General features: G+C 51.8%; 1 protein-coding gene across 2 annotated transcripts in view; it reads right to left on the reverse strand.

Moving 5' to 3' along the window:
* Positions 1-327: 327 nt before the first annotated feature.
* Positions 328-16726, reverse strand: part of WRAP73 (WD repeat containing, antisense to TP73) — a 17670-nt gene continuing 1271 nt past the window's right edge. The window contains exons 2-12 of one of the 2 annotated variants that reach the window (XM_032758700.2): positions 15600-15752; positions 14846-14962; positions 8274-8346; positions 6485-6588; positions 5590-5676; positions 4805-4939; positions 4642-4719; positions 3084-3189; positions 1920-2045; positions 1150-1341; positions 328-802 (exon numbers count right to left, since the gene is read on the reverse strand). In XM_032758700.2, coding sequence (XP_032614591.1) covers positions 660-802; positions 1150-1341; positions 1920-2045; positions 3084-3189; positions 4642-4719; positions 4805-4939; positions 5590-5676; positions 6485-6588; positions 8274-8346; positions 14846-14962; positions 15600-15752 — 1314 coding nt within the window. In that variant the 3' untranslated portion in view covers positions 328-659. The remainder of the gene's footprint in view (positions 803-1149; positions 1342-1919; positions 2046-3083; positions 3190-4641; positions 4720-4804; positions 4940-5589; positions 5677-6484; positions 6589-8273; positions 8347-14845; positions 14963-15599; positions 15753-16726) is intronic. The other variant, XM_058444393.1, reaches the window with a different exon arrangement.

A 16726-nucleotide genomic window follows, 5' to 3' on the forward strand; every position in this document is an offset into this window, starting at 1 on the left:
TGGTGCCAACCGAGCCTGACTGCCTGCCGAGCACCAGCTGGAGAGACTGATGGAATGGTTCTGGGTGGTTCTAGGCACTTCCTGCAAATAGCCAGGGTGGAGACCCACGCACACTGGTTCTGAAACCAGAGTAGACGTGAGACTTCCTGAGGAACTGACTCAGTTGGTCAGGGACCGGACCTGGGGGTGGCACTGTGCTCAGGTGCCAGGGCTCCCTTCCCACGGTTCAGAGCAGACCTACCGTGGGGAGGCTGGGTGTGCCCCACAGAGATGCCCCCTCGTTGTCCTAACATCCAAATAGATAACCCAGAGCAGGCTGGGTGTCTGGTGGGAGCTCAGTGGCCCAGGGCTCAGTTACTGTAGGGCTGTCCATCTTCCCTAAGACTGACCAGAAACTGGAACCTAGAAAACCTGCCTGTGACCTAAACGTTTCAAGAAGAGAAGTAGTTATATGAATCAGCAAGTATTTATTTTAAATAATAAAACTACAGTTTTATACCATACATATTTACAAAAATGCTTTGCTATAGAAAAATAGAATCAATCACTGAATCCGGACCACCACAGATTGGAGAACCTCCTGGTGAAGCTCTTGTGTTTTTTCCCACACTGGAAACACACAGAGTAGCCCTGTTTCTGCACACGTTAGCGCACCGCTGCTACGTGTGGCCGCCCAGCTGTCTGCAGGCTGTGCCGACTGCTGCCTCCGTCTCCAGGAAGCAGAGGCAGAAGTGATCCTTACTGAGGAGGGCCATCGAGTCTCCGCTTAAATGCCAGCACAGAGAAAGCACTGCAAAGTCGCCTAGAGAGAGACAGGTGGCCAGAGGATTACAGCGGGAGAGGCCCAGATTCTGGGGGATGGGCGCCCCCTTGTCCTGCAGGCCAGCACAGTGCCTGGAGTGACCCACATAGGCAGAGCCAGGGTGGAGCCCCAGAGCTGCCTCAAGTCAGGGAGAGGCTGCTTCTAGCCCATAAAGCTGAGGGCAGTGGGTCCCCTGTGTGTCAGTCTTGAGGTTTACACAAAGACTCTGAGGGCAGTCTCCTGGAGTGCTGCTGGAGACAGCAGCTGGGCTTCAACAGTTCAGCCTGTGTGGTGCCAGACTGCACAGAGCAAGGCTGCCATGTCCGTGGCCTCGGGGATGTGCTTACCTTCCCCAGGCACCTGCACCGACATGCAGCCCGCTGGAGACCACAGGTAGAGCCTGCTGCCTCCCGTGCAGATGGCCAGCCGCGGCTGCTGCGGGTCCCACTGAAACGCGCGCACTGGGGACAGCTGCTCGAGCACCGCGAACAGCCTCAGCTTCTGAATGTCCCAGACCCAGACGGCATTGGGGATGTTGTCTGAGGAAGGAAGGACAGGGCACCGGTGTCATCCCTGCCTGGCTCCTCTGTGTTGACCCTGCCCCTCTGCTCTGCTGTTGACACCACAGGAGGGGAGGGGAAGCAGCGGTGGGGTGGGGCGGCTCCGCCCTGCAGTCTGGGTTCAGTTGGGCCCTGCAGGGCTCCTGGCCAGGGCCAGGGTGGCCATCACGGGCTGTAAGGGGCCCAAACGTGTTTCTTTCTTTCTTTCTTTGGTGTTTTTTTTTTAATTTGTTTATTTTTTTTTTAGCCCTTTACAAATGGAGAAACCCTTAACAAAAGACGGGCTGCAGTGTGCCCAGCCCTGCTTTCTACTCAGCAGAGCGGAGCAAGTGAGCGGGGCGGAGGCCTCCTGACTCATGCGCGGGCCTGCGGCTGCTGCAGGACAGGAGGCCCAGCGCCTCCAAGGAGCTTCCGTGAGCACCTCAGCTACTGCAGAAACATGAAAGGAGGTGATGTGTAGGAAACCCCCAACCTGATTTTCTTTTCCAGTCGCTTCTACACCTGGGGCCGCAGGACACAGTAAGGGGTGAGACACCACCTGCGTCAGCACAACTGACCGTTCCTTGTCGCCAGGAAGTAGCTGTCAGGACTAAATGCCAGCATTCCTATGCCGATTTTCGGGTTTGCTCTGTCAGTAACAGGTTTCAGCGTCTGTAAGGAGACTGGGACAGAGGCGATCTCATCTAGAACACCAACAGGAAGAACACGCCATCGTCACCCTTTCGGGAAGTACGCACGTGGCTGAGAGGCTGCTGTGCCTGCGTCAGGCATCGCGAACCCAGCTCCTCTGTTCAAAGGGGAGGAAAGTGCGGCCCAAGGGCAGGAAGAGCTGAGCAGAGCCTGGCAGCTGCAGTGAGGGGCCTGCCCGCAAGTGCCCCGATGAGAGTGGCACCATCACCTGCCAGGCCCGACTAGGTGGGGGGTGGACCCCACGTGCCAGGGGCTGACTGGAGAGGGAAGTGGACAGGTCCCAGCTGCAATCTCAGCAGCTCCAACTCCTCGGCACTTTTCTGTCAACTACCAGCGTCTGAGTTCACAATCCCTTCCATCTCAGCAACAGTAGCCTTAGACCTTCCGGCTGTGGAAGAACCATCATCACAGCAGAAGCAGGGGCTGTGGAACAAGGACGCCCCTGGGCTCCTGGGGAGCGCCTCCTGTGTGCCAGGCTGCACCTGTCCTGACCCCCATCCTGAGCACACACCGAGCCCCGGGGTGGGCCCGTCGGCACTCGGGGCACCGTTTCCTCTACCTGCAACCTTCAGATGCCCTCGTGCCCCTGTGGGGTGGGTGCTTTTACTATGCCCATTTCAGTGATGAGGTAACAGACACATAGGAAACGCCCAGAGTCAAGAGGCTGCATCAGAACCGTGCCTCAAGCCGGAGACAGCGCTCGGGAACCCTGCCGGCCTCCAGACCCACTCTGAGCGCCACCCACGGAAAAGTGTTTCTTTGAAAAACATCACCCTTGGAGCTCCCGCTGTCAGATCCGGGTCTCCAGGGCTCATGTTCAGTAACAGAAGCCGCGCCTTCACGGCCCACTGTGCAATTCAGACCCCAGTCAACCTCCAGCCAACAGGCTGAGGGGCACGCTGGCTGGAAGCACGGAAAGGAAAAAAGTTTTGTTTTTTTTTTTAAACATAAGGAACATCCGAAGTTTATCTGGACAATGAGGAATCTTGCATTAAAAAAGGAAAACAAATGACATCACGTGTGCTACTTACATTTACTCTCTGAGCTCGGGAGAGGGCCGGCCCCGGCCCGGGGGGGCGGGAAGGAGAGGCAGCCCAGCCCCAGCTGTGGGCTCTTCTCGGCCTCCTTATACACCACCTGAAAGACACAAGGTGGCCACGCCCAGCTCAGGACAGGGACCCGGAAGCCAAGGATGGACATGGCAAATACCCGTGACGGCGCATGGTCAACAGGCGTGCCTGCCATGACAGCTGGTCCGGCCGCTACCAGGAGAGACGGAAACACGAACCCCGCAGTCCCGAGAGCTGAGATCACCCAGCCACCCTCTCTCGTGTCCTGCTGAGGAGCCCACCCTTTGAGACACAGGCAGCAAATGTGTGCCCTGTGATTATAGACGGGAGACCACTGCAGCCACCATCATCCAGCAAGGCAGCGGGCTCGGCCTTCCCTCCGTGATAAGGAGATACAGAGAATACTTGCACCAACACAGCAGAGTCCCCAGGAGCAGCAGACACAGACCCGAGGTGGGGGCATCTGTGCCCGAGAGCCTGGCAAGCAAAGGACAGTGGCCCAGGCTCAGTGGAAGGCGGGCAGCCCCCGCGCCCCTGAAGAGCCCCAGGTAAGGGAGTCACCTGGCCTGGTTTGTGCCTTTAAAGCATGCTCTGCTGCTGTGTGGCGAAGGGATTTGGAGAATGCAGGAATCGCAGGCAAACCTTTAGGACCTGTGTGGCCAGCCCTGCTGTGGCTCATCTGTCTAGATGCCCTGGCCTCATCAGGAGGCCCCTCTGCCTGAAACACCCTTTCTGCCCAGACACCATGTGGCTCCTCAGCTCCTCCTTCTGGTCTTCACTTAAACACCCCTCCGGGATGCCTCCCCGGCAGTGGCTGATCTGGCACGCACAGCCCCAGCCACTCACTGGCCTCTTCATCGAATCCAAGCCGCCTTTCACTCAGCTCTGTCAGTTACAGGTCAACACCAGGAGGGCAGCATTTGTCTCCGGCTCCCAGCGCAGTGCCCACTGCACACATGGATGCGTGGCCCACTCCTCGGGGCCTTTGCACTTCCTGTTCCCTTGACCTGGAATGCTCCCTCCCCGAACCCCTGATCACTGGTGCAGTGTCTGTGCCTGTGATCCCTCACTGGTGGCCACTCCCTGCCACCCCGTGGAGACACACAGCTCTCCAGCCGCACTCTGCAGGTGCAGGGGTCTGTCTGTTCTTCTCTGGCTGCAGCCCAGAGCACAGTGCCTGGCACAACAACAGATGCTCAGTGTTTGGGGGCAGGAGACCCTGGCCACTCTGTACAGCACAGGGATCCGCATCCAGACAGACCATGGAGACAAATGGACTGGGGTGGCGGCAGCAGAGGACAGGCCAGGGCAAGGCCCACTTCAGACCCTTTGGGCAGCGTGGAGGAGGAACAAAAGCCAGGGCAGGGCCAGACGCGTGAAATGTCACAGTAGCAAGTTTACGGTGATGGAAGTGCCCGGTTAAATAATAAACCACAATTGAGAAAGCAAAGTGAAGGTGCAGTTTCCCACCACCCTCCCCAACAGCCTGCTCAGGCAGAAACACGTGTTCCAGACTTACTATCTTGGGATTATTAATGGTTGCAGGATGCCCAAACTCCGTGATCATTTTCCAAGTCACGTGATTAAGGATGCGCACCTGAGGAAGGAAGCCACGCACAGGTGAGGCAGGGCCTGGCCGGCTGGGCGCTCGGACTTCCTGAGTGCCCTGCACTGGTTCCCACCTTTCCATCGTAGCTCCCAACTGCCAGGAACTGACTGCTGGGACTCCAGGCCACAGACTTGATGCCCAGGGACCACTCGTAAGCGCTGTATGCGGACAACAACCGACCGTCCAATGAGTACAGCAGAATCTTGTACTGCAGACGAGACATTTCAGTTAACGAAGAATACGTCCCATTCGCCGGGAACACACCACAGACGCGGGTGCCACAGAGTGACATTGCTGCAGACAGCACAAAGCTGGCAGGACTGTCCACGTGGCCGTGGCAAAGCTGGAACTGCCAGCTAGAACTGAGATAGTCACTGGAGAGGCAGTAAGAGCATGAGGAAAAAGGGGAAATTGGGAGGTCAACCTAATGGCTCGCTGATAAAAGTTCAACTCGGCCGGGCACCGTGGCTCACACCTATAATCCCAGCACTTCGGGAGGCCGAAGCTGGCAGATCACTTGAACGCAGAAGTTCAAGAGCAGTCTGGGCAACATGGTGAAACCCCATCTCTACAAAGAATACAAAAATTATCCGGGCATCATGGTGCATGCTTGTGGTCCCAGCGACTGGGGAGGCTGAGGTGGGAGGATCACTTGAGCCCAGGAGGTCGAGGCTGCAGTGAACCGTGATCACACCACTGCAATCCAGCCTGGGTGACAGAGCAAGACTCTGTCTTTTAAAACAAAGCTCAACTTGTTATCTGAAATAAGATAGAGCTAACTATATTGCAGCATTCAGAAAGCATGAAATTCCGGGAAAAGCTCTCAAAAGCAAACATGTCACCTGGTCATCTTCATACCTCCAAGCAGGTGTCCCACACTGCCAGCACACAGCCGTTTGGGGCCCACTCAATCCCTGTGAGATCCTGGGTGTCCGTATCAAAATGCTTCCAAAGGAAGGGGGGAAACATTAAATTTGGAAAATATTTTCATAAATAAATAATTGCATTTATAACTGATGTTCTTAACGCACTTAATTTTCTTATATAGAAACTGACAAAATCTCAACAGCTCTATCCTGGAAATGCATGAAATCCCTGTAGAGCTGCTGCTGGGGCTGCACCCCCAACAGATGCCAGCGTCAGTGCCTGGCCAGCCCACGAGGGCGGCTTGGTCTCCCCGCGCCTGCACTCGTGTGCACTCTCCCCTCTCACCTTTCCTTGCCTAGCAAGGCTCACTCCTTTAGACCCAGCTCAGACAAGTCCCTTCCAGAGCACTGCCTAGATCCTGGGTTCTGTGCTCTGACAGCATTCCAGAGGTCACTCTACCTTAATGATGGATTATGCTGGAATCGTGTTCACACGTCTGCTGTGGAAGCAGTGTCCTCTGTGCCTGGGCACCTGGCAGAGTGCCCTGCCTAACGCAGGCCCTCAGTCAAGGTGAACTTCCACGTCCCCCCACGCCCGATGTGGCACACACATGCACAAACACCATCGCACAGGATAAGGGAAAGGGCTCAAATGTGACAGCATATTCACTTTTAAAACACCTGGGCATGCGTCCTTTTCACCAAGTCTCCTGAACACACAACCAGATGCCACTGGAAGCGATTCACAGCGCACGTGCCCTTTGTTAATACAACATCACCTTGCTCCATATCCTACCAAAGATCCCCTGGAATCTGGAGAAGGATCTACTTCACTCGATCCCTCCAGTCAGCAGGACAACTTTATTCCAGCCTGGGGGACGTCTTACCCGCAGGAGCTGCCAATCACTGCAGACGAAGATGCTCACGTAATCTTTGCAGTCGCGCCGTTCTGCCAGCGCCATGTAGCGGCCGTCCCTGGTGAAGGTGATTCCTGCGGGAAGAGGCAAATGCACTGAAATCAAGCAGCCACAAAATCAAGCAAGAAAAACCACAGTAGTAATTCACAAGGAAGGAGGAGGAAAAGAAAGCAGAGGTGAAAAGAAGGGAAATGGTACAACACCGAGCACTGCTCCTCAGACAGACGAGAACATTCTAGCGCAGAGGAGAAACCCCAAGGCACTGTGGCTTCACCCCTCACAACACAGTGTGTGCTGGGGGAGGGCTGTACACACACGAGCCAGTTTGCAAGGCTCTGTCAAAAATACCGAGTGATGTGACCTCTGATTAATCACAAGTGTGAGTGAGAAACACAAGGCCTTCGGGTTCCCCCATGTCTAAGCTGCGGGACACCCAGGCTATCTCCAGCTAGGCCAAAGGCGGCTGGTTCCTACCATGTTTATTTTACCTTTGAATTTAATTATTTGGAAGAAGTAAACTGAAGATGACAATGTGTGGCCAGGTATGGTGGCTCACACCTGTAATCCCAGCAATTTGGGAGGCTGAAGCACGTGAATCGCTTGAGCCTAGGAGTTTGAAAGGAGCCTGGACAACCTGGTGAAACCCCGTCTCTGCAGAATATCAGCCGTGGTGTGTGTGTGGTGGTGTGTGCCTGTAGTCCCAGCTACTCAGGAGGCTGAGGTTAGAGGATCACTCAAGCCCAGGAGGTTGAGGCTGCACTGAGCTGTGATCCTGTCACTGCACTCCAGCCTGGATGACAGAGCAAGACCCTGTCTCAAAAAAGTAATAAGATGAAAATGTGGAAGAAACTTTAGTTGAAAATGTTAAACTCTTATTTTGCAGTTCTGTATTAGCTTAAAAAGCCCTAGGCCAGAATTCATCATTCATGAATGAAGAGAATACCTCAAATGACAAAACCATGGTGTCCACTCCTATCAAGAGATGTGTATCTCATCTGGAGGGACGCTACTATTCCAACTATAAGAATAAAAAATAAGAGTGTGATTGCATTGCATTCAAATGCAATTTCCAAACCGCTGGCAGCAATGGAGAAAAATGAAAGCATCTTTCCAACGGTGTATGTTTCATTCCGCGAAAGACAGTGCGGTGTCGTCCAGGACTCAGGAGTGGCGCCTCCCACTAGCTCTGCATGGTCCAGTTAGACGTGCTGGCAGTGGGCCACCCTGCGCCGGCCCCCTTTCTTCCAGATGGCTCACAGGCTTCCACAAGGAAGGGACACTGGTCACATATCCCTCTGGGATGTCCAGAGATGACGGGCAAGACCTCCCCCTTTTGCAGAGATCACATTTAGTCCACAGAAGAGAAAGCTCAGAACTGGATGCCTGAGGTGGGCCTCTCGACAGGCATCGGCTGGAAGGGGTCTGAACGCCCAGCTCTGCCACCAAGGTCAAGGGGACTGGCATCAACGCCACTGTTCTTCCACGTCTTAGGCCACATTGTCTTGAGTCACTGTGGTAATGTTTTAAAAGGGGACTCTTGCCTTTTTGAGACACATACGGAAATATTTACAGATGAAGTATGAGGAGACCTAAGGTCTACTTTAAAAGAGCCCAAGGGGGTGGGGTGGGTATAGAGAAAAAAAGGTTGGCTATGTGTTGATATGCTGTTGAAGCTACTTCTGCCTCTTTGAAACTTCCCATGACAAAAAAGTCAAACAGCTGCAAAGAAATGGCTTTTGCGTAGCTCCGATCGACTCACCCTGCAGACAAGCTTTCGGGTATTTGATGTAAGATACGGATTTTGTGCACAAGGACCAGACGGTTATCCGCAGCTGTTGGGGGAAAGGGGAAAGAGAAAGGAAACACTTCTTTAGCATCATCAGAGACTGTCTCAATCCTCAACCCGCCCATGCGTCCCCAAGCACAGGCCTGACTGCTGGAGTGGATCTATCAGGACCTGGGGGATGACTACCAGAATATTCAAATGCGTATTTTACTGTGGTTACGGTAAATTTAGTGTTCTTGGTTTTCTGTTGTTGTTGTTTTATACCAATATTGAGTGACACAAAGTTAAATCTAAGTGCATTTTCATTAGCTTTTTCAAAGTGACCACAGGTTGCATGTTATAATAACCCAGAGTTACTTAGAGAAAAATCTTGATCTAGAAACTACCACGGGTTCAGTCTCCTTTATGAGAAGACAGAGGATGTGGAGATTGGATGCAGCCACTCCGGGGCTCACCAGGGGGCTGTGAGCCTGCATCTGCAGCCCTGAGGCAGGAGCAGCCACTCAACACCCAAGAAGGTGGCCACCCGCCTCCTGCGTGTGCTTGCTGGCCTGGCTGCATCTGCAGAGGGTTCTAGAACATGCGCTGCTGGACTGTCCACTTTTCCACCCCTTTCCCTGACTCAGGGAGCTGAGAGCTGACTAGGCTGGCACAGTGAGGCCAAAAGATGATTTCCTAACCAGGCCGACGAGGGCGTACCTGCTGAGGGAGAGGCAGTGGGTGGTCTGGCCCTCCCCGTGGCAGCGCCACGGGACTTCCAGGGCTGCTGTGTCCCTCCACCTGCATTTCCCACTGAGACCCTGTGGAGCCTACCAGGGAATCATCTTGCTTCCCACATACCCGGCCCACTGATGAATCCGGTAGTTAACTGAAATGTGGCCCAGGTGCAGGGACACAAGGTGCGGGGACAGGGCTGCGTGGCTCTGTGCGGGGTGGGGTGCTGACTGCCAGCTCCGTGTGTGGGGACACAGGGCTGCGCAGCGCCATGCAGGGTGGGGTGCTGACTGCCAGCTCCAGCTGTGTCAGGCAGGGGTCCTTGCTGAGGATGAGGCCCGGGGTGGGGGACCGCCTCCAGCAGCATAAGTGGAGCTGCAGCGTGTGGAGCGCTGCGTGTCCACAGTGTCACTCCTGCAACCGCTGCCAGGTTTTCAGTACAGGATATTAACAAATGAATGAATTTAAATGTCTACGCATCATCTCTTCTTACAAGAGAAAAGAAAATCCGATGTCTGTAATTGTGTCGCCCAACAACATACACAGCGTTCAGGAGAGAAGTCCTGAACACACAGGTAGTGGATCAACAAGCTCCAGGGGTCACCGTGGCAGCACGGAAGGGCTCCTGTGCTGATGCTGAACCCGAAACACACTGGCCGTTCTGGGGACCACAGGGCAGGGCTCCTGTGCTGACGCTGAACCTGAAACACACTGGCTGTTCTGGGGACCACAGGGCAGGGCTGGGGGACCATGCCTCGGAACTCCAGCTGGACAGGGCACTTGCTCCTCTAACAGCTCTGCAAGCTGAGGCCAAGGAGGGCACTGGGGCCTGAGCGAGGAAGCCTGCCACTTCCCACCAGCGTGTCTGAGGCTGAAACCTTGCCTGAGCCCCTTAGTATCAGCAGTGCGGGGTGGAGCGCCCGAGCCTCTCAGCATCAGCAGGGCGGGGTGGAGCGCCCCAGGCTCTCAGCATCAGCAGGGCGGGGTGGAGCGCCCGAGCCTCTCAGCATCAGGAGCGTCCTTGTGCCACTGGGGCAGAAACCCACCCTCCAGAGCCCACTGCAGAGTCACAGGAGAAAAGCGCATCTCCCACCTGTGGCCCTGCATCCCTGGGGGGTGCGCCTGGCTGAGGCTCCCCACTCAGGCACACCTTAGGAAACACACGGAGCACTTTCAGCCTGATTTTTACCTTCGTCTCACAAAAACAAAGAAACAAAAACCTTTAAAAGATAACTGTTTGCAACTTATAAAAACCCAATTAAGAAAAAAAGATAGTTAAATATACACCTTCATCAGCGCTGTTACCTTCCACTGACCACTGGAGAAGCCAGCGGAGGAGACCCGTGGGATGGGCTCCACAGCACTCAGCAGCAGGAAGAAAGGACCAGAGGGATCCACACCATGACCCAGCGCACTCAGGAGGGAAGGAAGGGGCCGCTGATCCACGCTACGATCCAGTGTGCTGAAGACGGAAGGAACGGGCCACTGATCCACACCACAACTCAGCATGCTCAGGGTGACAGGAATGGGCCACGGATCCAGGCCATGACCCAGCCCGCTCAAGATGGGAGGAACAGGCCACTGATCCATGCCACGACCCAGCACTCTCTCCACGCCACGACCCAGCACACTCAAAACCAGCAGGACGCCAGGGGAAAGGAAGCAGACGCACAGCTCCATGCCCCATGGCTCTGTGCAGATGGGATTCCGAGTAGGCAGTGCTGCTCGCCCCGCAGCAGGCACCGGCTGCCAGACACAGGTGGGAGATGGACTGGGCACAAGGGGCACGAGGAGCCCTGTACCACGGGGTGAACAGTCTTGGTCCTGATCGTGGTGGCAACGACGTGCAAACTGACTCACTCAACTGTACTCTTAAAGGGGGTGAATTCTATTGCTTATAAATTGTTTTAATTGCCTTTATTCAGATATAAGAAAAAGTTTTCAGTCTGGATATATTTTTAAAGCTAACTATAGACTATTTACAACATACACACTCAAGTTTAAGGATGCAGAAATGTAGAAAGTAAAAGGATAGAAAAAGACTTATCAAGAAAATCCTAACCGAGAGAAAGGTGGCACTGCCGCATTTGTACCGGATAAATCAGACTCTGAAACAAAAAGAACCGTGAGACATAAAGAGGAATGCTTTACAACAAAAGGCCTGGGCCACTGCGAAATCATGAAAACTGCTTCACTAGGAAATCTGTTTACAAACAGTTAAAAGTTTGTATGCAGCTAACAACAAAGTCTCAAAAATACATTTAAAAATCTGGCAGAGCTGGGCGCACTGTTGTGCACCTGTAATGCCAGCTATACAGGAGGCTGGGAAGAAGGATTGCTTGAGTTCAGGAGCTCAAGACCAGCCTGGGAAACACAGGGAGACCCCACCTCTACAAAAAAATTGTTTTTAAAAAATCTGACAGACTACAAGAGCAATGAAGAGGAATGAGTCCTATCAGATATTGAAACATACTACAGAACCTCAATAATGTAGACAGTGTGGTGTTGGCACATACATGGACCAACAGTGGACCGGAATGGAAACCAGAAACGATCTTGCAGGTATAATGGAATTGAGTTCCTGCTACAGCTGGTGAAGATAGTCTTCTAAATAAATGCTGCTGGGAGCTGGGCGCGGTGGCTCACACCTGTAATCCCAGCACTTTGGGAGGCCAAGGCAGACAGATCAACTGAGGTCGAGAGTTCGAGACCAGCCTGACCAACATGAGAAACTCCATCTCTACTAAAAATACAAAATTAGCCAGGCGTGGTGGCGCATGCCTGTAATCCCAGCTACTCGGGAGGCTGAGGCAGGGAAATCGCTGGAACCCGGGAGGTGGAGGTTGCGGTGAGCCTGGATCGCACCATTGCACTCCAGCCTGGGGGACAAGAGTGAAACTCCATCTCAAAAAAAAAAAAAAAAATGCTGCTGGGAAAAGGTAGAAATGGATTCAGACCCCACACCATGCCCCACCACGTGAACCTGCTTCATTTAAATGGAGCATGTGTGAGCATCTGTGTGTAATGAAACAAGATAGGAAGGCACTCAACCTCACTAAGAATCAGGGAAACGCAAACTAAATCCAAACTGCAGTATCATTTAGTCGCCTGGATGGAATCATTGTAATCCTGCCACAAAAGCCTTGGCAAATGAAACCTCTCCATCTGCTACGGCCAAGCAAGGCTCTCCTAGAGAGGCTCTCTGGATATGTGCCCAGGAGACGTGGACAACACATTCACAGCCACACAGTCCGTGGCGACGCACACGTCCAGCAGGCGAGGACTGAATGGCGTTCCTCATGAGAGAGGGAAGGCCCAGCGATGCCTGTCAACAAGGAGGAGTCTAAAAGCAGTGACGGGGAAAAGCAACAGCAGAGACTGCAAAGTACAAGCCCCTATAAATCAACTTTACACTGCACACCAAGCAATGTGGTGTTTAGACACATCTATACAGTGAGACTCAAGAACAGTGAGGATGTGATTCACCCCAGACGCGGGGCAAAGGTGCCCTTGGGTGGGGAGGGCATTGCTACGAGGGAGAGCACGGCTCTGAAAGCGTGGCGGTGTTCCGCTGCAGGCCTAGGGGTGAGCCGCTTTTGATGACTCAATGAACCTCGTCTAAAGGGTGCAAGCTTGCCTTTTCACGTTAAAGTGCAAGAGGCAGGGACGTCTCTCATGCTCCACAGCACCCTCACATGGGGTAGTGCCTTCGGAAGGGGACCCAGTGGCCCCGCTAAGCCCCGGACATGGGGTTGCGCCTTCGGAAGGGGACCCAGTGGCCCCGCTAATCCTCGGAGAACGGGCCTGGTCCTCGCTCTTGTGAATGAGACTGATGGGCGGTGCCCGCAGCTCACTTCCTGGCCAGCACGTCTGGAATTCTGGTTTTGTTTCCTCACTTGCAACCATTTAAGTTCGCGTGCAAAGTGGGAGACACATTTTGATATCTTGGTCAAGATGCCCCGTGCCACGAGGTTACCGGTCCTCGTCCACCACCTGGTCTTAACGTTTCCTCTAAGGCCACCAGCAAAGTGGTCATGACCTTAGTCTTAGATTGAACAATGTCATCTAAATGTACTCTATGAAAGATCAGTTTGTTCTGTAGCAAAGGTGTTTTCAATATTGGTGTGTGTGACATGGGATGCTCAACAAAACCAGGCTTTAATACGTCTTTTAAGGTTTCTAAACTCTATAGATGGTAGTTTTCCTTCTGGGCCATTTAATAAGATAATTCAACAAGGCTGACCCCATGCCGTGAGCCCTTCTCGAGGGCAGATTTGGGCCCAAAGTATTACAGGCCTGAAGACTGTTAGACACGGCTGCATGAAAAGCTCAAATTATCCTCTCCAAAACACTCAGGCCGAAAGTGCCTTCCAATGTCAATACATAGTGCGGAGACATTGGTGGGCCTTTGTTTCCTGTCTTATTCTCTGACAGCCCATAATAGCAGACATTAGATTTAGAATATTTTTTTAAATTGAAACTGAAAAATATGTAAAGCCATCCAGCCATCTGAAGCAGTTGATTCAGCAACCCTCATGGCTGGATAAAACTTTATCCTAGCCGATGCCAGCTTGAAAAAAGCCGAATGAAATCCTGCAGAGCATCTGCAGCCACACGCTGCGAGAAATCCTCCCAGGTGCCATCATCTATGTGGTGCGCCAGGCGCAGCGGGATGGGCGGGTTGCTGCGTGGTGTGCGCGGCGCAGCGGGATGGGCGGGTTGCCGAGGTGCAGCCGGCAGCCCACACAGCTATGAGCACTCAGTGGACTTGGGCCCAAACACTGGGATCTAACCCCATCAGAAAAGCACATTACTAAAGGGATTCGTGCATTTTTCTGTATATTAAAAAGACACTGCGGACACCAAAGACCTGGTATCTAAACACTTGACATATACCTAATTTTAACTTAAAAAACGCAGTCTGCTATCCCAGATCCCTCTGATTTATTCTCGGATGCCAACATTCCCCTCCGCACTGAGCTCAGCACGGAGGCTGCTGTGCGGTACCTACAGCAGGTGAATGGGCGGCTGCTGACCGCCCCGAGCCACCCCGCCTACCAGGCTCCTGAAGGAAAGGTGCGAGCCGGCCCATATCACTGCGCATTTTCTATTGCTGAATTAAAGGGACTGCCGAAATCCTAAAAAATCTAAATTAAGATTTTTAAAATGTTTTTTCTTCAAAGCTGGACAAAAGATCAGACAATAATACTTCGTGGCTTATAATATTCTGACCTAAAATATACACACCACTATATACGCTCCCCGGCTCCCGTCCAACCCCACCAATCTATCAGCCACTCAGGAGCCACCTCAGTCATCAGACCCAGGGCAGCAGACAGTGCCTGTGTTCACGACACCCTTATCTGACTCAATAACAGCCCCAGGCACGGGCAGTGGTTCTCGCAATCTGGATACGCCAAAGAGAAGCCGCAAAATGCTTCCTTTAAATGAGAAGCTGAAAGTTCTTGACACAACAAGGAAAGAAAAAATCCTATGCTGAGGTTGTTGCTAAGATCTTCAGTAAGACCAAATCTTCCATCCATGCAATTATAAACAGTATATTGTTATCCTTGTTCTATACTATTATTGTTGCTAATCTCTTACTGTATCTAATTTATAAATTAAATGTATCACAGGTATGCTGTGTAGGAAAAAACACAGGAAATACAGGATTTGGTACGATCTGAATCCCCTGGTGGTCTTAGAATGCATCCCCTGAGGGTAAGAGGAGACTGGCATACTCCAAACACACCCCCTCACACTCCCCAGCTGTTTCGGGAGCAGAGGACAGGATCACATGGCCAATAAGTTGTCTTGGGGCTGACACTTACATGGAATTCCGTGGTGTTGAGAATGTGGCGCCCGTCGGGGCTCCAGCACGAGGCCACCAGCCCGGCTGAGCCCTCGTCTATTTTGCAGTGCCATTCGGGCTGCTCTAAAGACCAGACCTGGATTGAGAGAAGAAAGAAACACCCAAGTGCAAACCCATCAGCACCGAGAGACAGCGAGGCCTTGCCGAGAGACAGCTCGCTCAAAACCAGCAGAGACCCGACCGCACAGGGTGTCTTCAAACTCATCAGCAGTCAACAGCGAAGCCTCGCCAAGAGACAACTCCCTTAAAACCAGCGGAGACCCGATCGCACAGGGTGTCTTTTAGAACCTTTCGTGATGAAGGGCTGGTGCTGGATTCCACTGTAAAAGTAAGCCACGCTTCTTGGTGATTTCATTTCGTTGTGGTTTTAAAACGGTTTATTCACATTGTCGTTCCTAAGACCTCATTTAGTTAAGCTTTGGATACATAAGAAAACACGACTTCTTAGGACTTCCTGAAACACACCACGTTCGAGTGGCTAGATTGCTGTCAACACCTCCGTTTCTCAACTATATTGCTTAGAAATTAGGACTACATTAGAGTTTCATTAGTTTAAATGTTCTTAAACTTTAGAGAACATTATAATTTCAAAAGAAAACTGGCTTTGAGCTGCACGGACTTTTTTTTCAAACTAGAAAGGCACAGAACAAAACCCCTCCTTCCCAGTGGCCCTCAGAAGGTGTCCAGATTCTAAGCAACGCGGCAGCACACACCTGCACCAGCCCTCGCTTGTACATGGCGCACAGGATGAAGAGCGAGTCTGCCGACCACTCGATGTGCTGGATCTGGTCTAGGCACGTGTACAGCTGAAGGATCTGAAGGGTGTTCACATCCCGAACCACTAAGCGGTACTGGACACAGGAAGCCTGAAAAATATGAGAAAGCAAGCACCTGACATTCTTCACTCCAAAAGAGGGGGGCCTTCAGAATGCTACTGCCCCAGCCTTCAGTGACTGTGGCCTTCTCTCCTGCCAGAGGTTTCAGGTCTAGATCACCAGTGACATCCCCAGCCCCTTAAGATCAGTTCAGTTCATACAAGGGTAATGTTGAAATATACAAGCCAGGTTTTAAAATTGCTATACTCTATTGTAAAGTATAAAAGTATGTTTTAACTCGCTACTTAAAGCTTTAAGACATTTTTAAGTCCCTTCTTATCTGTATGTTAAAAACTAAACTTAAATGGGAAGTAGCATTGGGAGAAAGCTCTTCTGTGAACTAATAACCAAAATCCTCTCCTAGTTTTATAAACACTTTTGGACAATTTCCTCAAATTTATAAAGGGTGAGAATTGAGGCTTCACAGATGACAACGAAAATGGCAAGGAACGCGTCAATCTTCTTATGTAGTGCCGAACTCAGAGCCAAAACAACAGAAGATCAAAAGACAGGCTTTCACTTCTGCACACGTAAAGACGCTTCACAAATGCTCATTTATCTCCATTAACCTATTCCTAACACGAAACAGGAAATGTTTGTGTTAGTACTATTTTCTTAAAGATAGTTTCTTCTTGTCCATATTTGTTCATTATGTCCCTATCCAAGCAAACAATTTCAAGTATAAATAACGCCTGAGTACTCACCTGCTGAATGTATATTATACTACAGTTTAAAGATCAAGAACTGATGTTTAAATGTTAACTGCTTCGTTAGTTTTACTTATCAAGATCAAAGTAGTTTGTGTTTTATGAACTGATATCAAAAAAGAAAGCCACATTAGTTTTCCATGGGAAAAAAGAGAGACAGGCGGGTGACTGCAGATTGGAACAAGGAGCTACCGCAGCACTTACTTTCTCACACTGTAGCTTTGAAAACTGTGATCAGTTACAGTGAATTCCTTATGA

This window comes from Hylobates moloch, unplaced genomic scaffold, assembly GCF_009828535.3.
Source record: "Hylobates moloch isolate HMO894 unplaced genomic scaffold, HMol_V3 SCAFFOLD_9, whole genome shotgun sequence".
Classification (NCBI taxonomy): Eukaryota; Metazoa; Chordata; class Mammalia; order Primates; family Hylobatidae; genus Hylobates; species Hylobates moloch.